The sequence below is a fragment of the Ictidomys tridecemlineatus genome, chromosome 14, assembly GCF_052094955.1.
Source record: "Ictidomys tridecemlineatus isolate mIctTri1 chromosome 14, mIctTri1.hap1, whole genome shotgun sequence".
NCBI lineage: Eukaryota > Metazoa > Chordata > Mammalia > Rodentia > Sciuridae > Ictidomys > Ictidomys tridecemlineatus.
The window spans coordinates 24,246,323-24,268,907 of NC_135490.1; the positions used below are offsets into that span (position 1 = coordinate 24,246,323).

Here is a 22,585-nt window from a genome sequence, read left to right on the forward strand (position 1 = left end):
CAATGACAGCTCCCCAACATTTGCATGAAAAATGAAGCTTAAGCACTGTACCCTAGTCTCTTCATGATGTGGCCCTTGTCTACCTCTTGGATATCATCATCCAGAATGTTCCACCATGCTCCGTGTGTTCCAGCTGCACCAAATGACTTGCTGGTCCTTACCTCTTGATCTAGTGCTTCACCCCCTCTCACATCATTGCCATCACCCCGACTTCCTGGCTGTTCCTGTGACCCAGCAGGCTGCATACTCGATTAAGGCCTTTGCTCTGTCTGGGACCCTTTTCACCCAAGTATTTGTGCGGCGAATTCCATTTCTTTCTTTCAAGACTGCTCAAATGTCACCTCCTCAATGAGGTTTGCCCTGGCTGCTCTGATTAAATTTTCATTAATTACTGGTGCCATCCCTATCACTCCAGATCCTCCTGACCTCCTCATTTCCTGTTCATATCACCTTTGAACAGGCTGTGTATATTGTACCTGTTAACTTCATTTGCTTATTTTCTATGCCCCAATCCTCCATTCTCACCCTTACCTTTGGCATCTGAGTCAGCAGGGGAGGGATCTTTATCTCATTAAGTTCATTGATGTACCCAAGACCTAAAACAGTGCCTGACAAATAGGAGGTACCCATATGTTTTTTGTGGAATATTGAATTGTAAGTGTATGTGTCATTTTACATCCTTATGCCCTATGTCTGAAATAACATGATGTATCCTATTCACCCTCATCTACACTGACACTTTCTAACTTCAAACATTTCTTGTTTACCTATTAATCTCCTCTGTTTGTTGAGTCGGATGTTACCTTTATGTGCCTCTTTCCTTTTAAGACCAAAAACTAAAAGATACTTTATAAGTGTTTGTTAAACTTAACTGGCCTGACTAATGTATTCCAATAAAAAATCAGCAGGGGAAAAAAAAAAAAAAACCCTAATAGGTCTTTCTTCCAGAGAGTTTAAAAGATAGTCATACATTCACCTAAACACATAGACCAGGTATAAAGCCACCATAGTTAAACAGAAGAGCTAATTTCAGAGCCATAGATACCTTTGTTCCATTAACCCTTTTGCTGAAATTGGGAAGTACTATTGTTCAGTTTGGATAAGGATTTGTTAGAGAATGAAATTTTCAAACTACTTTACCAGGATTTCAGAAAATACAATTTGGTATTGAAATAGCTGGTCTCAGACCAGATGGTTAGTGCATTCAGATTTTTTAAAAGTGGGGATGATTTCTGACTAAAAATAAATTAGGGGAAAGAGAGAATAGAATCATCATTACTTGGTTACTTACTTGTATGAAGGATATTGTGACAGAAATTGCACATTTTATCCTTACAGCAAACTTGTAAGGCATAATCTACATTTTACAAGTAAATAAACTGAGGTTCACTGAATTAACATTTCCAAAGTCACCCAGCAAGCAAGTGGCATGTCTGGGATTGGATGCAAATTCCTTATGACATTTTATTTTGACATGTTGGGATCAAACACACGGCCTTGCACATGCTAGAACAGCACTCTGCTGCTGAGCTACAAACCAAATCCCTGATGGCCACAAATCCCAAGTTTTTCACCCAGGACTGTGTTGTCTGTCCTCCTTCCCTGTGATTGTTTCCTTTCTAGATTCATCTTCCAGTGCATTATGCATTCATACCTCTACTTTATTATCTTTTGCATGTTTGGGGTCTTCTGACCCTAAGCCAAATCTGGCATGATTTTCTGCAGCTCACTCATTCTTTTAAAGTTCAGACCCTACGTTAGTATAGAACCTATTACAATTTAGCGCAGCTGTGTGAATGCCACAGGTGTCACACAGAAGCCAACTATAGGTTGACTTTGCAATAGTGTCTCTTTTAATGACCTACCCAAAAAGTCCCAGTGTGGGCTGATTGGCTGGCACTGGGCATTGATTATGAAGGGCAATTCAGTAATCCTGGATCTGAATTTATGCATTTCCTGATCAATAACGTCTAATTTTCTTAGATAAAACATAACATTTAAAAAAAAAACTCAAAAAATAAAACATCAAGGTAGTGGGCATCCATGGAAGCAGAAGGGGTAAAGCAAAAGTGGAACGTATAACTTGTGAACAGCCAGAGCTTATGCTATGCCATGCCTAGGGACTAAACAAAGAACAATCTGGTTACAAGCAAAGAAAGGACAAATTCTGTCACCATTTGTGGAGGACAGTTATGGAACTGCACACTTGCTAAGATAGTCAGAAGTCTATCCCACAGAAAACCCATACCCCATTCTATTAATGGGCATTGCTCCATGACCAACAAGTTGAAGGGCAAAGGAGTGAAGGGCTGTCGTGGAACAACAGACCACATTTAAAGAATGATTACTTGAACCCCTGAATTAATTTCAATCAGCAAAATCATCTGGAAAGACATTTAGTAATCCAGAGCCTTGGCTGAGTCGGAATGTAAAGATGGCAATCACCTAGCCTCCAAGGTCAAAAGTGAAAAATGTTTGCTCACGTGAAGGCTGGGGATGTTTCCAGAATCTTCATCTCTGGAGCCTGCTTGACACTCCAAGGATAAGGGTGAACACAACTCAGTCTATAAAGAGAACAATCAATCTGTTGATCTACTGGATACTGCAGATGGTCTCTCGTTTGACATCCTGTCATTGGTCTCTGTGACCAGTGAACTTTGGAATAAAATGTTCATCCAATTTTACGGCTAGGAGAGGCCTAAGAGATTCATCTAATCCACCTCCTCAATGTACTGATGAAACTTCTGAGACACAGATAGATATAGGGAATTCAATTTTTCAACTCTTTTTTAGAACAATGAAGTACAAGCACAGAAAACATTCTGGATTGTTCAGGATAGTGCTGAATCTGCATAACCTGCCTAGCCGTACTCATGAATATACCTGTATCCGTAGGAACATGTGTTCCCATGTGGGATTTGGAAAAATACGATCACCTTATGGCTCAGGAAATGATGTTCCAAAAACTGAAATGTTCAAGAAATCTGCTTTCACTTTTGCATCGGTGCTAAGGTACACAAGCTGGTGAAGGAGGAGAATAGAAACATGTTCTGCTCCTTTTCTTTTTTAAGCTTTTGTGAAAATATGTGTTTTGAAGAAGAGACTAAGTACATGAAAGTCCCACTTAAGCCAATATTGTAACAATAAGAAGAACTGCAGATAGTGAAGAGGGAAAAGTGGTACATGAACAAGGAACCTGTGCATCAGAATTTAGCAGGTCACAGAATTTTCATGAATAGAACAACCCAAGAAGGCTCTTTGAGGGAGTGGAGGATATAACTCTGTGGTAGAAATGCTTACCTAGTATGTGCAAATCCCTGGCTTCAATCCCCAGTACTGCAATAATAATAATATTATTAATAATAATGCTTTCTGAAAAATTATATTAAGTCTATGCAGCTAAACTGATGAATGTTTGGGGTGGGATCTCAATGTAAGAGATGCTGGAAGGAAGAGGGGAACACAAGGAAGGAGATTGCTGGAGAGCTGCAGTACCAAACATCTAGGACCCCAAGGAAGAATAAATGTGTAGAGCAAGCTGCTGAGTGCCATCTCTTTCCTCCTAGAATGTCCTCTTCTAGACCAGAGGAGGAGAACCTTCCCCTAAGGTCAGATTCCCGTGGAGTTAATAAGAAAGAGGCGAAAAAGATGTAAGGAAACCTCAGGAGACCTCTGTGTAAAGGAAGTGAAATTGACCTACACCTTTCAAGAGAGTAGAATAGTGATCCTTTGTATTAGGCATAGGTCTTTGTTTACACTAAAAATAGAAGCATGCAAATTGAAGTGCAGGCAGGTTGCCTTTCTCCTTCCTTATTCCTCCTTTCCTTCATTAGTACTGACCTATGCAAACATCCTGATCTCAAAAGGACATTAAATATTGGTTTGATAGAGGCTTAACAACCAGGAACAACTCAGAAGTGTTTACAAAGGGTGGCTGAGAAAGTTCTAAATCTAAAAGCATTGTAAGTACTCCTTGATTAAAGAAAAAAATAACCAGAACCTCTACTCACTTCCTAAGCTAAATAATAAAACATAACTTGATCCTAAAATTTAAACAATGGTTTGAAGACATTTCTTCAAGTTATTCTTTAAATCATAAACACCACAAGAGATAAAAGTCTGATGCTAGTTAAGGAAAGATCTTTTTGTTTAAGCATTCCCTTCTTTGCCTGTGTACACAAATAAAACAGGGTGTGTGTCAGTAGAACTTGTTTAGATACTGAGCTTTCTCAGCACTTAAATTTTGTGCCCTGGGAATGAGTGCCTTTCAGTCACTGAGCTGTTAACTCTGTTGTATGTGTGTCTTGTGCTTCTTTTTCAAGTGAATGTTACCTCCTCCATTTTACTAAAAGCCACAGGAACTGACGTTATGTCACTAAAGGAGCTGAGAAGAATCTGAAGCTGGAGAGCTAACAAATCCAACTTTGTACTTTCAGTTATTGTCATGATTGTCACTTGTCCCCATCCCCATATTCCTCTTCTGAAGGCTGCTGAGCTGGTGGCATTTGGTTCCTCTTTCTTTTATATTTCTCTTTCCCATTAGAGGCTCAAAGAGGGCAGGGAAACTTTGGCTCTTTTGACTATGTGTGGGTGTGTTATGTTGAGTGTGAACTAAATGATAGGGTTTTTTTGGTTTTTGTTTTTGACATGTGCTTGTTTCATGTTTCTCCCCACAATGGCTAAACTATTAGCTACTTGAAAAGCAATCCGTGTACTTACCTTCAAAATCCAAATATGTAGTAAAATGCTCACTGAAAAGCAAGAAATAAATGGATTGCTTTAAAAAAAAATGAATGAATGAATGGGGTGTGTGTGTGTGTGTGTGTGTGTGTGTGTGTGTGTGTGTGTCTGAACCTGCTCAGAAGCTCTAGTTCCAGCAGATCCTAGACAATGGTGTTCCATGTTGACAAACCATTTGATTCGGAAGCTAGTCTGTTTATAAAATTTAACAAATACTTACAGTTGTATATTTGGAGCTCTAAGTATTCAGTATGCTTTATGTCAGTCTTTTCTTTCTGATCCCTCCAGGACAGAACATTATTCCATTCTGTGAGCAACAGCTGCATGGATTGCAACCCTGCGGAGAAGAAGATTTTCATGGCCAGATGTGACCCTCTGTCTGAGACTCAGCAGTGGATTTTTGAACACGTTAATATGACTGTTTTAGAAAAATTTAGCCACCATGCCAGCTCCTAGGAAGAAAGAAAGAATGATTACCTGCAGATTGTGAACTAAATTTTAGCCAGCATCTGGGTCAAAGGAGTCAGGAATAACATTTCCTAGATCCAGGAAGCCTGGTTTAAAGATTTGTAAATGCCATGTCAAAGTAGGTTGTCCTGAGGAACTTCCTGCATCTGAAGAACTTGGCTGAGAACCTCACCAGCTGCTTCTGAGAACTTGAGACTAGCAAGCAGTTCCCTTGCTGGCCAAGGGTGAAGATATTTAGGGACTTTTCGAAACAACTGCTGAGTTAATAAATCCTAGCATTTCTCAGGTCAAATCCTGCAGTAGTGAGTAGCTATGAATGGATCCTATTAATCGGGTGGGAGGGGGGTGGAAATGGAGTGCATGACTGCTCTGACAACCTGAGGCTACCACAGGTTTAGAACTAGCCACGCTTAAGGGATGAGCGGTACTCTTTGGTGCCATTCTCTAACTAAGAATGGGTTAAGCAGGTTTAACCCTTAAAAGTGCTGCAGATGATTTTAGAGTGCTCATACCATTCTGTTTCCTTTTGTTTTATTTTTAAACATGGGTGCAATATTTAATAGGACTTAAAAATCACATAATGAAATGGACTTCCAGTGTTCCCATGTTTTCATTTACACTTGCCATTTTCCTTGTAGAGCAGAAGTTACTTATTGTTCATAAAAGTTCATGCTCCATAAATCAGCTGAAGTTCTACTCAGTGCCCTTGTTATGAATCCAGTTAAGAACAACAACAACAACAAATAAAACTATGCTACCAAGTTACTCCAAAGAAAGATTTCACAGAAGCAGCAAACCATAAAAAAAGATTAAGGAGATTTCTCTAGGAAATCTATTTTTACTTTTCTATTATTTTTAGAATTTTTAAAGTCTGATGTTTGTCCGGTCATACTTTTTATTAAGGAAGGAAAATGGAGTGAGGTTGATGTAATTTGTTTAGGAGATTCTTTAACCCAAATAAATCTACACTCCACGTGACATGTAAAAATGGCTTGGTTTACTTCAATCCTATTTAATCAGTGCTGGGAACTTAGAGTGGTTTTATTTCGTTATTTTGGTGGGGATTTTTTATTTGTTTGTTTGTTTGCTTTATATTGTTGATATTAATGATGTTGCTGTTTTATTTGGAAGCCCATAAAAGGAGTTACCATTAATAAAGTGCTTCTGACACCATTTTCTGTTAATGGGACAATATTTCAGAGGTCAAGCAAGTATTAATTCAAAAACTAAAGTGGAATATTTAATTCTTAAAAGAATGTTTTACTTTTAAATAATCATGGGTTTGGAGTAGAACATACAGATATCAAAATGGGTCTATAGAGGTTAGAATCACATTTATGACTCAATTTTCAAGTTTTGTCAGGTACAAGAATGTTTTTACATTGCTTTTGTTATTTTTCTTTTAACTTGTCTTTTTCTGTTCACACACACACACACACACACACACACACACACACACATATATATATATATATATATATTGTCTTAGATATGGACCATTGAATTTTAGAACTAGGAAGACTCCTGAAATCCAATCCCTTTGTTATTTTTAGATTAATAACAAAAGCCCAGAGAGGCCCAACTCCTGGAAGGGCTGACAGGTCTTCTGACCTTTATTCCTGTGCATTTGTCTCCTGTGCTGTGCTCTCTCACTCTGGGGCTCAAGGTGATTCTGATTATATCTCCAATTTAACTGGAAATTTTTGGTAACTAGATTAGAATCCTATGCTTCCCTGGGGATGTCCACAAAAATAGCCTTCATCTTCCAAAACCACCTTCTTATAAATATTCAATGATTTTGTTCTCTCCTCAAAACCTAATCAAAATGTCCACTTAAACTTCTCTGCTAACAGTTGAGGAAGAGTTATTTCATTATCTTCGCTGAATTTTCAAGCATTCTTTTGAAGAGCTTCTTTTTAAACCAACTGTCACAGAGATATTTTGTATAGGTCAAGAGATCTTGAAGCATTCAAGATGCATAGAGGAGAAAATCAATAGTGAGAAATTAACCTGGGTGTTGAATACTTCTAAAGAGTGAGTGAAGATTCTTCTCAAGTGTTCAGAGAGCAGTCTGGCTGTAGAATCTGAGGAGTCTATAAAAGTTCACATTATGTCATTAAACAGTTGACTGGTATTTACAGTTGTACCAAAGAGGCAACCTGGGGTTCTGTACACTGGGAAGCCCAGCTGTGCAATGATCTCTTAGGATGCTGTCATCATGTCTTTCATTAACTGGGCACTGACCTTTGAGAAAACCAGAATATTGTATCATCTTAGTGTGGCACACAGGGATCAACAAAGATTGGTCTACTCTCTGAGTAAAAAAAAACGTCATCTAAGAAATGAACAACCTGTTTAAATGAAGGCAAACTTGAGACGTTAAATTCAAAATTGGAACTTCAAATTGTCAAGCAATCATTAAATATGTACACATGGGGAACATACATATAGAATAAAATAAAACCTAGAGACTCTTTTGCTACACATAAGCAAAAGGGCACAGTACAGCCAATAAGCACATTTAAAGAGGCATTTCTGATGCCACTGAAGGCTAAGACTCTACTTGCTTAAGACATCACTACTACCATTCTTAAAAGTGTAAAAATACATGCTTGCATTTTTTTTATTGGCACAAGAGACAGAACAGTCCTCAGAAACACTTTCATTTCTGCAAATGACATGTTTTGAAAATTGAACAGTAGAGTACACACCTACCCTATTATCAGAATGGGAAGAAAAACATCCTAAAGTTAATCTGACCACAGAAACTGCTACTTCTCCATAATAAAATATACTTTTGCCAGAAGCTAAAAAATACTTAATTTTTTAAGTCCTTCTTATGTATTTACAGAGAAAATGCTATGCTGTAAAACAATTGTGAACTGTTTGTGGGATTTATACTTTTTCCAGGGCTGAAATAATAATTACCATGGCAATAATAATGTATTGGCTTCTATGTCTACTGTTATTTACTTAGAAATACTAATATGCTCACAAGACTGTTTTTAAATGTATTCACCATATTAGAAGCCTCAGTGAGTAATGCAAGTTCCAGGATTATTTTGTGAATTGATAACATAGAACTTTCTACAATAAATGAATAACACATAATGCAAATGAACTTGCAGTCAATGAAAAAAAAGTGTTAGGTCATTCTTTCCATGTTTCTTTCAAAACATGAAACTAAAAAAAAAAAAAACGATGAAACTAATGCCAATACTCGACACCATTTTCTTCAGGGCAATTACATGTTTTAGAAGAAGATAACAGTCAAAATACAAGTAAGCAAATATCTACTTTATGCTGCTTGCTTTCAGGTGAAAACTTCTGTTTCAATTTTTTTATAGCTATCTCCATAAAGAAAGAGCAAAAAGGCATCTTTTATTAGAAAGACCAGCATTATGAGGTCTGTGGCAGACCCTTCAAAAGGACAATGATGCTCTGATTACAGAACTGCTTGTCAGCAGTCATAGAAGGCCACAACTGTCGCTGGATGACAGTCCCATGGCCTAGGACTTCACACACCTGTGACTCATAAGAGCATTGATGGCAAGGCCACTCCAGATCTGCTTTTAGCTTTCTCTCTTTCAATATTACAGAGTCTCCCAGGGGTAGGTGATTTCCCCATCCCTCCCCTGGGGAGGAGTGCTAAGTTATGTATTTCCAGAATTTAAAGCTATCCTAACAATATGACATTGTGAATTTTGATGTTTTATCCCTAGGGACCCACTTAATAAAACTTCTTTAGGCCTTTTTACCCCAGCAGGAATCTAAGGGTATAATATAATTACAGAAACAGGAACTGGAAGGAAGGCATTTTATAAAAATCACGAGAAGGAACACCTCAAAGGGACATTTTCAAGTGTTTCCTTACAAACCTGGGAGTAAATATGAATGAAGGGGGTAAACTGGGTCTCTAGATGTGGGTGTGTATAAACTTCTCCATTCACCTCATCCACAAACTCTACCCTTGCCATCATCACTCTCAGATGACACCACTAGCTGTAATGACTCTCCATGTGTGAAACTGTAGCTAAGAACACTGAAGCGTGACAAGTGGCCAGTCCTTCCCACAAGGCCAACATTGGATGATTGCTCTTTGATTTATGTCTACAGCCTTTGCTTGCAGAACTGGGAGCTGTTTGCAACTCTATTTGGTACACTCGACTTTGGCCTGAAGCTTTTATTCACAGTCACTCATCTCTGCACTTGACAGACCAGACTGGTGTGTCTGGTACCGCAGCCTCTCAGCCACAGCAGTTCAGGCACATGTTTGATACCTCACTTCAGAGAAACCTGGAAACCTTTCTTGCAGCTCCTGCATTAAGCTGTCCCTTCAGCTCATTGCACAATAGCTTCCTGGGGTTTCCACAGTCCTCCACTCTCTGCATCTCCTCAGTGCCACAGAGTGAAACTACAGAGTGGCCAAGTTTCTGAATCTTAGTGTTCATGATTTTATTCTGACATCATTCGCTTGGGAGTGGGAGTTCTTTATAACAAAGTGGCATCTATCTTGGTTACCCAGAACAGTCTTGGTTTGTGCCTGTTGTTCTGTGTAATTATTAACAATGCCCCCCTTTTACTCTGGAATGTTCTGATTTGGATAACGAGTTACATGTTCTCCTTACGTGTAATCTGCCTGAGTGTTTGCTTCATGATTTCTCTATGGAAAGTTAGAACATCCGTTGTGTGTTTGCGCCTATAGGGAATCAGCTTAGACTCACCCTTTCCCTTCAAACAGGATCAAACTAAAACCAGTTTATTGATGACTCTATTGCATTCACATAGTTCTTTACTAGTTGCTTCATGGTGTTTGTTTAAATGGGAAGTTCTTATATACAACCAAATCTTTTTGCTGATTTAAGACAATTCTAATTTAAATGGATTCTTTTTCATATTTTAAAAAATTTACTCCTGGGGCTGGGGCTAGTGCTCAGTGGTAGAGTGCTTGCCTAGCATGTGTGAAGCACTGGATTCGATTCTCAGCACCACATATAAGTAAGTAAAATAAAGGTCCATTGACAACTAAAAAAATTTTTTTAAAAATAAATTTACTCTTGTCTCATCCACGTCCTGCGTGGGGTGTTAAGTTAGAGTTCCTCTGAGTGGAGTGAACTGGCTGTGAAATTAAGCTAAGAAAAAGAAATGGCAAAGAAATCACACAACATGGAAGTAATTTTGAAAATCGAGGACAGGATGGCTCTAGAACCTTAGTGGCCGAGCTTCCACACTGGGAAGAGAGAGAGCAAGCGCTAGTGAGCGAGCCGCATTTGGTTTATTATACAAGGGAACCTCAAAGGTTTTCTACAGATGTTCCTGGACAAATAAGGCAGGAGGTGGGCTGTCCAAACCCAATGGGTTACGCCCAATTCCGGAGCTATGAGAGCTGTCCCATAGGTAGATCAAGGACAGAGATCTCACGCCTTGGGCAGTCTCCACACAGGAATGCCCAAGTCCCCCCATGGCGCAAGACCAAGTAAAAGACCACTCAAGTAGCTTCACTGGTGGCGCACCACACTCCTTTCTCAAAATAAAAAATAAAAAGGACTGGGGATGTGACTTCGTGATTAAACACCCTTGGGTCCAATCCTTGCTACCAAAAAATTTAAATTTTTTTTAAAATTTTACTTGAAATCTATTAAGTCATTTATTTTGTACTTCCCAAGCTATAAACAGTAGATCTTCAACCTGGATTAATAGACCCATTATTAATTCTAAATATTAAGATATATTTTTTAATTCATTATTGCTTTTGTGTTTCAAAGGAATACTATATTTATCACCTCATTCTGGCTTATAACTACCTCTATCTTAGATAATATTACTATCCTTATGAAGGAGTGGAGAGTCTCAGATTGAGGGGTGGAGGGTGGAAGGTCAAGGTCACATAAGCAAGTTAGCAGAGTTGGCACTAAAATTCAGGCCTTCTGGTACTTAGTTCTGTGCTCCTTCCTTTCTCCATGGTACTTCATACCTCACTACAGGGTCATTTATCCATAGCAAAATCAAATATGAAGTGTATTGAGTTATTTCAAATTAGCATGATCACTTATTCCTTCAACACTTCTGTTTTTAACCCCTTAATTATGTTTGTTCTCTGCACCTGTGTTTTTGTTGGGTTTCCCACAAGCTTATTAAAGTAAGAACACCAAACTGAATCCAGGATTAATCCCTCTTAATGAGATTTCCATGGTACTTTTAAGAAAAGAAGTGATCAACGAAAGCTATTTGTATAGCTGTAGATGATGATAAATCCTAAAGCAAACACTGTGTGCTGTGTGATTGTTAATGAGTTCAGTCCTCAGGGATAAAAACAGCCACTAAAGAAAGATTTTGCATTTACTTTGCAGTAAGCCTCCAAATTGACCTTCTTTCCATATTCTTATTTCAGAAAAGTTCTGTCAGGTACATCTCTTAGACATTTGAGACTGTGTGCATTCAATGTGAGTTCTCTCTATGGCAGTTTTTCTCTTCTGGGAGTATCTGTTAAACATGCAGATGACCAGACGTATTAGTCTGTTCATACTGCTAAACAACATGCCATAAACTAGGTTACTTACAGACCATAGAAATTTATTTCTCACAATTCTGGAGGCTGAAAAGATTAAGAAAAAGGAGCAGGTAGATTTAGAGTCTGATTAAGGTCCTATCTCTTATAGACAGTGTCCTCTTCTGTGCCCTCAATGGCAAGGTAATTAAATGGGATCTCAATTATAAGAGCACAAATCCCAATTACAGACGCTCTGCCCTCATGATCTGCTAGACTTGCAAGGACTCACCTCCTAATACCATCATCTTGGGCATTAGGATCTCAAAGGATGAATTGAGGGAGATAAAACATATTCATAGCGTAGTACTAGGTTTTATCCCACATTTACTAAATGAGAATTTCTGGATAAGGTTACTAGATACAGATAATTCTACAATCAAAGAGACAATAAATTGCTTTGTGCTCCAGCTTGCTCGAAAATATAGACAGCAGATGTTCAAAAGAATGGTCAGTTGTAATCCAAAGCTAAATTTAAACTGAGAGAAACAAGTCTGAGAACATTTTATTTCAAAACTCCTCTAGCTTTTATTAGGTCAGCTGTATTAAGCTTTAGCATTTAAGCACCTTGGGGAATTACTGAATCACAAGCTACTGGGCTGCACCCCTCTGACTGACTGATTTTTTTTCCAGGTTGGGAAGGGATCCAGGAATTTATATTGCAAACAAGTTTTTAGGTGATGATGATGCTAATGGTCAGGAACCCACACTTTTGAAAGCAACTGGCTTGGACCATTTTGAAAATATCTTTTTAAAGATGATTTTGCTAATGTTGAATATGTTTGATATTATATAAATACTATATATTGAAAATGATAAAACCTCAATCCATTGAAAATTAAAAATGAACATAATTCAGCCTAATAAGTATTTATAGCCAGAAGCCTTTCTTGCCATAAAGCTGACTTTAAAACAGATCACAGAGCTGGAAGAACAAGCATAGGCATTGTTAAAGTTTGAATATGAGGTGTTCCCAAAAAGGTCATGTGTGAGACTATGCAAGAATTTTCAGAGATTAAATTATTAGATTGAGAGTTGTAACCTAATCAGAGGATTAATCCACTGATATGGGTTAACTGGGTGCTAACTGTAGGTAAGTAGGATGTAACTGGAGGAGATAGGTCACTGTGGGTGTGCCTTTGGGATTTATATTTTCTCCTTGGAGAGCAGAGCTCTCTCTCTCTCCCCTTCTTGGTTACATATCCTGAACTACTTTTCTCCACCATACCCTTCTGTCACAATGTTCTGCTTCACTTGGGGCCCAAATCTATGGAATCCACTGATCACTGATTGAACCTCTGAAACTGGGAGTCAAAATAAATTTTCCCCCTCTATATTGTTCTTATCAAATCTTTTGGACACAGCAATGAAAAAGTTAACTGAAGCAAGCAGTATTATGGTATCACTTAAATTTCTCAATTTAACATAATCTCAATGAATAAGTCAAGACCTCTACCTTAAATGTCTGACCTTGAACATTACAATAATAATTGAATTATTACTGTCCCTTCCTCTGAACTGTCATGAACTCTATACTATTATGAAAACAGTACTAAAAATCAAAAGAAGGCATAATTCAATTCAATAATTACTCAATATTGTTTTCTAGTATATCAGTCCTTTTACTCCAGACCATACTGATTCTCAAATTCTGCCCTGAGAAAAGAAACATTAATTTATAATGGCAAATACCTGGCCAAGCTCACTTTAAATACATGGTATAGATAGGACTGATCTATGGTTCCCCTGTTTTTAAACTTTTTAAAAATTTGTTCTTTATCTTTATTTATTTTTATTTGATGCTGAGGATCAAACCCAGTGCCTCACACATACGAGGCAAGCGCTCTACCACAGAGCTACAGCCCCAGCCCTAAAATTTGTTCATTTTAGTTATATATATGACAGTAGAATGTATTTTGACATATCATACATACATAGAGTATAACTTACCATTCTTGTAGTTGTACATGATGTGGAGTTACTCTGGTCGTGTATTCATATATGAACATATGAATGTTATGTCCAATTCATTCTACTGTCTTTTCTTTCCCATCACCCCTTCTCTTCATTTCCCTTTGTCTAATCCAATGTGGTTCCCCATTTTTGAAAAGTGCTGTAAGTTTAATTAAAATTCACTTAAGTGTAACAATATCTAACTATGTTTAACTCAGTTCAGTGACTTTATTAGAAATAGTTGCACAAGGAAAAGATGAACTCTGAATTTATATGTGTTAGAACTGTGACTCTTTTAGATTTGTAACTTTCTTTTCATTGAAAATAAATACTAAGATATTCTTTGAAAGTTATTTCTACCCATCCCTGTCTTCAAAAATAAAGATTAATTTAAAAATTTTTTTTTCATTTCAATTTATTTAAACTTCAGCCTGTATTGGCACACAGAGTAGTAAATCCTCTATATTATCTTCCTTCAATTTTTTTGTTATTATTGTATATACTAACTATGCATAAGAGAAGGTATGAAAAAAGATGTTTCACTTTACTGGTTTGCTATTCAAATTTCTATCACCGATTGTTTGTTATGTCGTGTATAGTATACTAATGTGCCAATAATCCAAGCCACGTGAGTTCAGATTTTATGGTGAAAAAAAAAAAAAAAACAGCAGATGCAAAAACTCCTTTCAGGATCAAAATCTAAATATTGCATCTCAAATCAAAAGGATAAACTTCTATGATCAGGACTTTCAATGCATGTTTAAAAAAAAAAAAAAAACTGGAGTACTCACCACCTCTCCCCATCAGACTAAAGAAGGATTAAAGGAAGGTGGGGAACAGTCTGGGGGATGGGGATGGGAAAGAGAGAAAGAAACAGCCATGCTTCATTTTCTTCAAGATGATTTTTTTTTTAATGTTCTAGAAATAACAGCAGGGAAGGGTCGGAGTGACTGAGATGTCAAAGAAATAATCTCACAAAAGAAATGCTGCCCTTGAAGCAAGAAGCCGCTTCTCATTAATGTCTACCCGCCAGCAAGTGGAGAGGGTCAGGCACGCACAGTCTCCAAAACTGCTTTCAGGGGGCAGACAAGGATTCATACAGAATGGGACCTCAAACGAGTATTAAGCAACTGTGCAGACTCAGTCACGGAAATGTTTAAAATAAAACAATCTCTGGGGCAATTCATCGGGATAATAAATGCCTCCGCTGGAGAAAGGGAGACGGAGCTGAGGTTCTTTTATTGCGAACGACAGGAAAGACTTAACCGGAGGAGAGCTAATGACCTTGTTTCTACATTCCTCAGACTTCAGTCGGCTGCCAGAAACCCGCCCGTGGGGTCGAGGGTTTAAAATGGCCAGCGAGAAAGGCTACGGGAGGGGAAAATGTGCTGCATCTTGCTCCGTGACTGCTCTGAAGACGCTGATGGATATCTCCGCCCTGGAGCGCAGGGACCAGCGCCTGCTCCAGGGGTTGAGCCCCTGAGAAGCACGCTGGGCTCTTCGAGAAATCATTGTTCTTCGCTTATTTCTTTTAAAATTCTCCCTTATTTTTGTCAACCCTCAGTAGAAGTCCATCAAGAAAGTTAGGAGCTCAGAGGAGGGAGATTCCTTTGGTGACTTGGAGAAGTAGAGGACTTCTTGTTAGACCTAAGAGAAATTATTAGAACAGCAACCCCCCAGCGCTCCTTTGCACACACATCATGCTTTGTGTGTCTCTTCTCCAAATCTAGGATGAACTGTTTCAGGTTATGTCAGCAGTTAGTATTTCTCTCTGAGTATTCAAATGCTGCAAGAGTGAGGCTTTGCATTAGACCCAAAGATTTAAAGAGCTAGGGGGGGAAAAAATGTCTTGTTAGTTGTCAAAAAACAACAACAACAACAACAACAACAACTGCTACAGCCCTGCTTTCCTATTTGAAGTTGTACAGATACTTAATCCCTTTAAGCCTTCCTTTCAGGGTTGTGGGGAAAACACGATGATGAGCATGAAATTGTTTTGTAACTTGCAAGCCTAAATGTAAATGAAAGCTGATCATATTTAATGGAACCCTCTCCTCTACCACTTTACAACCTAGCAAAGTGATTCCAACAAGAACCATATAATGTCTCATGTAAATCACATAATTTTTGAGAGTAAAATGATGTTATTAATAACGATGGTGAGGGGAGTGTGCACACGTGTAATCCCAGCTACTTGGGAGGCTGAGACAAGAGGATGGCCAATTAGGAGCCAACCAGAGCAATTTAGCAAGACCCTGTCTCAAACAAAACAAAATTTTTTAAAAAGGAGGGAGCAACTGGGGATATTCTTCAGTGATAGAGCACTTTCCTAGTATGCTTGAGGCTCTGTGTTCAGTCCTAAGAACCAGAACTGGGGAAACCGATATATATGGTTATCTTCATCTTAAAAATAATGAACAAAAGATTCATGGACAAGAAGGAATATCAAAATAGAATCCACATGGGCAGCATTTAAGGGTACACAAAGTGCATTTGGGTTTGAGCACTTGGATTCTTATTGGAAAGTTCTTTGAAATCAAGGATGTGGCTTTATTTTGCTATTTCTAACGTTGAGCATGAAGCTTAAGCTAAAACAGAATTGTTCATACATTATCATGGTTAGGTTACAATATCTAAGCTACTCACTGCTTGAAGTGTCCCTTTATTCATTGTTTCAGGGTTCAGAAAATAACACCACAATAACCAGTTTAATTTAAAACATGTAAATAAAAAGCTGACAAAGAAGATACGTTAGAAAGGAAATAGAATCTTCTAACCTGTTTTAATTAAAAAGTAAGGAAAATTAAAGAAGATCTTATAAAGCAACTGCACTATTAGATACTTTCCACAATATTAAAATGGTTATTTTGTAATTTGCTTTATGTCTATTGCCAATAAAACTATGTTCTACTTGATGAATGAAGATTTTAGAAAGAGGCTCCTGTCAGGGAATTTAGCAATAAAACAAAATAGTGAAGAAGATATTGGTTTTTTATTGCCAATTTACTTCCGTTTGCTTTGCCAATGGTAATTCCTCCATCAACGTACTGTAATAATGCCTCATAAGCTTACCTGATAAATACACCCCATGTTCAGAATGTGTCTGTTCAATTTTACTGCATCCTGAGACAAAAGAAATTGGAGAAAGGCTGCTATGAAATGAAGCCCTTGTCTACAATTTGTTCCTCATAAGCTGTATTGCAGGCCTAGCAAAAATGAGACAATGAATCATCTTGTTTATAACCAAACAAAGCAATCAAAACCAAACAAACAAGACTAAGGTTCCAAAATGTTATCCCAGCAACAGACTTGTGGAGACAGAAATGAGTTAATCTAAAATATGTGTGTATTGGATGCCTGAAACTATTTTCATGTGTTGAATGGAGTTTTATTCAGTTATAAAGAACAAAATTATATCATTTTCAGGAAAAAAGATGGAACTGGAAGACCATAATTTTGAACAAAAAAAGTTAGGCGCTGAAAAGTGCCAGATATTTTCTCTAATATGCAGAAGCAACTCCACAAAATTAGAAGGGAGACCAGTAGGGTAGAGGGAAGGGATCATGGGAAGGAAGAAAAGAAGGTGGGAGAGGTATTTGGTAGCAAAACTGATCAAATGATGTTTTTATGTATGTGCAAATATATCACAGTGAAACCTACCATTCTGTACAATTAATATGCACCAATAAAAAGTACTTTTTTTTACTGAATGGAGGGATGGATGGCAGTAATAATGTTTACTTCCCTTCTCCATGTTTCCTATCCATAACTCAACCTTGGAAATAGAAAGCAGAAAGAAAGGAAAATGAAAGAGAGGAAATAAGAATCAAAGACAGAGAAAAGTAATCAGAATGGAACCCCGCCCCCACCCGAAAGCATAAGGAATGCAGCTTCACTGCAGGTTTTGATGGATATGATACATAATTTTAAAATTGTTACTTCAAGGGAAAAAATGAGGCACAAGCAAAATAAGTACCCCATTGGGAAGTGGGCAGAAAAAAAATTCTTCATAAAAGAGCACAAATCCTTGTCTACATAGAACCTCGACTGACTCTTCACCTCTCCATGTAGCTCCCCCGTTGGAGAGAGCACAGGTCCTAGAAAAGGTCTCCTGTTCTGTCTCAGACATGCTGATTCTTTACCCCATTCTTTTTTTTAATATTTATTTTTTTAGGTGTAGATGGACACAACACAATGCCTTTATTTTTATATGGTGCTGAGGATCGAACCCAGGTCCCATCCATGCTAGGCGAGCGCTCTACCACTGAGCCACAATCCCAGCCCCTTTACCCCATTCTTAAACGCATATAGTAAGAATGTTCACTAAGGATTAATAATAGTTGGAGAAAGGAATTGGAAGAAAAAACACTCCAAGATAAGACAGGAAGACTACAAGCATATGGAGTTCCTATTTAGTTGATAGAAATGGCAACTATAAGATATTAAACTGAGTCACTTGAGAGAGAGATTCATCTTAATACCTGGCATCTCAGAAAACCCAAGGCAGGAGTGGCCCACTGTATTTTAGGACCCTTCACTGTCCATGAAATGAGTATTAATTCCTTCCCAGAGAGCCCTGGGCTACCAGAAACTCAGTGAGAGGAAGAAACAGAGGGAGCTATGTAAGTGCATTTGTCCAGTATTTTCCCATTTATCCATTTGTAAGCAGGAATCAGTGATCTGAAAGCCATTCAGGGTAAGTGACATTGATTTCTAAAACTAATTAAGCAGCAAGAAATGCATCAAACTGAGAAAGGAGTCATGTCTAAGGCAAACACTGGGCTATAACGCAATCATAAAATGCTTCAGAAATAAGTGGAGAACCCTTACTGAATGTTCTTGACCTATAAACTTTCCTTCATTTTGCTTATACTACTGAATTACATAAATGGAAAATGAGCAAAAGCAATGGTTGTTGTAATTACTTTCTTTTCTTAATAGTGACTATTTTGACCTAGTATAAATTAATATTCTTACACTTTAAGGCACATTGCATTTGACCAACTGTGCTTATTCTAAATCACTGCAAGGGGGACAAGGCTTACTATTCATTTAGCAAAACTGCTTTTTGTGTTTTTTTCCAATCCCAGTGTCACCAACTCTAATTTTATAAAATTTAGGCTTTGCTATAGCTATATAACCACAGGTAAAAGACCTAATATGTATAATTTAGGATATTCATTCTTAAATTGAGCTGTACTCTAATACACTTTACAAATGGAAACTCTGTGATTTAAAAATAATAAAATCAAAAAGGGTATCCATATTAGACTATAAGAGTTTAATCTGGAGAATATGAAACATTTTCTCTCATTTGTAGGGCTGAGATAAGAGTAATCAGCTGCGATGTTAGATTGAACAAAGTAATGCAAAAATGATGGCTGGCAAGCTATTAATTCTGTAAGCTATTGATTAATTCATGAATCAAATATTTATTGAGTGACTAGGTTGTAGATTCTAATAATATAAGTTCATAAAAACCTACAATAATGCTTCATGGCAAATCTTCCTCCTATGATGCTGTTTACATAATCAAATTCATCAGAAAGCTAGTCAAATACTCTTTATGCCCTGCCAGTGTGCCGAAAATCCTCTTACAGAAATGCAAAACCACAGCCAGATGCAGCGTTTAAAGGAAAACCCTTCTTAATTTCAGTCTCCTTTACTATTGTTTTTAAAATAAGATAAAAAGAAAATATTGAGTTTTTGTTTTGGGGGGGTTTTGTTTGTTTGTTTGTTTTGTTTTTGGTACTAGGATTGAACCCCAGGGCACTCAAACACGAAGTCACATCCCCATCCCTTATTTTTGACTTTGAAACAGGGTCTCACTAAGTTGCTGAGGCTGGCTTTGAACTTGCAATCGTCCTGCCACAACCTCTCAAGCTTCTGGGATTACAGGGGTGTGCCACTGTGCCCAGCTGAGTACTTTCAAAGTCTTAACTTTTAAAAAATAAAAATATCCACTTTTCCTCACTCCAGGAAGAAAATTAAGAATACACATCCTTGGAAGTAGAAACTACTTTTCTTCATTTTCCTAAATATTCCCTTCTTGCCCAACCAGATGACAAAAGAGCAGTTTTACCCTTGAAGTCGTGACAAGAAATCATGGAGAGGACAGCAGTTACCAGCTCCTAGTCTTCATCAGTGACATCACATTAATTTATTAACAGCATATAAAATTTCTACATTTTTTAAAGTAAAAGCATCTTGACATTTTTCCTAAAATAATATAATTTTCACTCACTTGTACTCTAATAAATTTTCTCAATAGCATGCAAGGAGATGGATATTATAGCTGCAGTTATTCCTGAGAATTGAGGATACCCTGGTTGTGACTACTGGAAAGCATCAGGCATGTGAAGGCCATCTGCCTTAGTCTATTTTGCAATGTTATAGCAAAATATCTGAGGCTGGGTTATTTTATAAAGAAAATTAGTTTATTTACCTCATCATTTTGGAGACTGAAAGTTCAAGATCAGGCAGCCCCATTTTCTTGGCCTCTGGTAAGGATCATCTTCTGTGCCACAATTTAACAGATGGCATCACACAGTGGGAGCACATGAAAGATATGGAGAGAGAGGTCACTTGATGAGAGAGAAAAGACCCAGGAGGGACCAGGCTAGCTCTTTAATAACAATCAGTTCTTGTGGAAACTAATTCATTCCTGTGAGTCCTAACCACCCCATAAAACCAGCATTAATTCTTTCAAAGGGCAGCATGACCCAATTACCTCCCCCTATTAAACTCCTTCCACTTTTGAATACCATTGCATTGGGGACCAAGCTTCCAGTACAGAAACTATTGGATGACAAATTATATCCAAAGTATAGCACCACCCACCCATCACAAGACTGAGAACAGACACCTAAGTGAGTTACTGGTGTATATAGTCATCAGCCTTTGCCCATCTTTACTTCTCAGAATCCCTGGACTCTTCCAGCACAGAAGAGGGTTAAAGGCTGGCCTCAGTGATTTCTCTCCCAGAGAAAATCCAGAGAAAACAGTGCACATCCGACTGAAAATACAAGACCATGCATTCTCTTCCAATATTATGATAAAAATCAAAGAACAAAATCTTGCTACTGAAGCAATGCTTCTGAAAAAGCCTAATTCAAACTCTTAACTATTAGATGTTAACTAACTCGGAGGCAATTCTTCTACCGCCACTAAATAGGCTTCCATTTTTCATTCACTGGCTTTAAATTTCTCTTAAAAGAGACATATTTAACAGCTCATTGATATTTTTCAACTGGGCAGGAAATGTGCCACTTGTACCAGTCATTGGAAAGGGAGGACTATTATCCCAATTGGCAATTTTAACCAATCCAGTAAGTAAATAGCCTGGGCCTAATCTTTATAGGCCATTAAACTGTGCAGTACTTGATAAATACTCCTGTGTGACTGTGCTAAAGCAAAACAAAGGGCACTGCTGGATAACAAGACAGCTGCAAAAATTAACATGAGATCCTAGAGGAGATTGGAGTTTCAGGATCACAGAAACTATCCTGGCAAGAGAGATACCTGTTAAAATAGAGTCAGGATTATTAAAAGAACAAGAAGCTGCTGTAGAAACATTTAAAACATTCTACAGTCAATTTTTAGATAAGGAACATTGCCTGAAGTTAAGTACAGTAAGATAACTGAAAACTATGGTTGTACTTTATCATTTGAGATTTACAGTCCAAGGGGAAAAGCAGGATAAAATATAAGCCTCATCCAAATGCTGTATCAAAGTCTTGCAATTAACTTCCCATTATCAGAAACAAAACTTTGTGTCATAGGGATTTTAAAGGATATTGGGCTGGGTGCCGTGGTGCACACCTGTAATCATAGCAGCTCGGGAGGATGAGGCAGAAGGATCGAAAGTTCAAAGCCAGCCTCAACAACTTAGCAAGTCCCTAAGCAGCTTAGTGAGACCCTGTATCAAAGTGAAAAATGAAAAGGGCTGGAGATGTGGCTCAGGGGTTAAGTGTTAAGGGGTTCAATTCATGGTACAAAAATAAATAAATAAAAAGGAAAAAGAAGAAGGATATTGCTCCAGGGAATGATGGAGTTTGGTAAATTAGACCCAGAATCTTCCAATAAACTTAGAATCTCCTTTTTCATCCAATTGTAAAATCCTTGCCAGAAGCAAGAACAATCTCTATGCTAATCATAGTTCCAAATGGGCTAAGACTGAAGGAAGTTAAAGAGAGCAGCACAAATCTAGAGGGCAAAGGGACTGACATATGAAAATAAATGATTCAAAGATTCTAAAATGCCCAGCTCCGCAGACTAATAACCAAGAGGAGATGTGATTGTCATTGGGAAATGTCCACACAGCAAACAACAGTCAGAGTCATTACTGAATTCAATAGAAGGAATACATTGGAGTGAAATTAAGAACAGAGGAATGTGATCTAAATATCTGTGATGAGAAGAGCTGACGGTGAAACATCTCCCCAGGGGTAAAGTTATGAGACATCTCTTCAGGAGGTTTTGAAAGGTCAGTCTTTACCATGACCCAGAAAAGCATTTTTCCAATCTTTTGAATTGGAAAAGGTCCTCTTAAAAGAGCCAGGTCATATTTTTTGGAAAGAATAATTGTGTAAAATTTCTCTCAGATAAAGAGAAGCCTGTGGTGAAAATCAAAACAAGAAGACAATTTTGGAAAAAAGTGGGAAAGAAAATGGAAGCCATGAGAAAGGGTGAGGTCATGGGCAAGTTGAGAAGTGGTAAGAAACACCACCCTGTCTGAACTCTTCAGAAAAATCATGACAAACCTATTACCAGCAACAAACTTCTACAGTGGTTCTGTTGAAAGGATAGGCGTCAGCCTGATTCATCTGCATGACTTGGTTTTTTGTAGCAGTACCCTCACAGTTGGTGACAACTGCC

At 37.8% G+C, this 22,585-nt stretch overlaps 1 protein-coding gene and 1 long non-coding RNA gene across 7 annotated transcripts in view; one reads left to right on the plus strand and one right to left on the minus strand.

Moving 5' to 3' along the window:
* Galntl6 (polypeptide N-acetylgalactosaminyltransferase like 6) overlaps nt 1-6,381 on the plus strand; it is a 1,056,167-nt gene extending 1,049,786 nt beyond the window's left edge. The window contains exon 13 of the mRNA XM_005325506.3: nt 5,029-6,381. Coding sequence (XP_005325563.1) covers nt 5,029-5,196 — 168 coding nt within the window. The 3' untranslated portion in view covers nt 5,197-6,381. The remainder of the gene's footprint in view (nt 1-5,028) is intronic.
* Nucleotides 1-22,585, minus strand: part of LOC144370311 (uncharacterized) — a 207,347-nt gene that overhangs the window by 163,596 nt on the left and 21,166 nt on the right. For 5 of the 6 annotated variants that reach the window (XR_013430284.1, XR_013430287.1, XR_013430289.1 and 2 more), the window contains 4 exons: nt 20,154-20,225; nt 16,781-16,831; nt 4,961-5,077; nt 2,484-2,564 (listed from right to left, as the gene is read on the minus strand). This is a non-coding gene — a long non-coding RNA (uncharacterized LOC144370311). Of the gene's footprint in view, nt 1-2,483; nt 2,565-4,960; nt 5,078-5,217; nt 5,331-16,780; nt 16,832-20,153; nt 20,226-22,585 lie in introns of those variants that run through there. The other variant, XR_013430288.1, reaches the window with a different exon arrangement.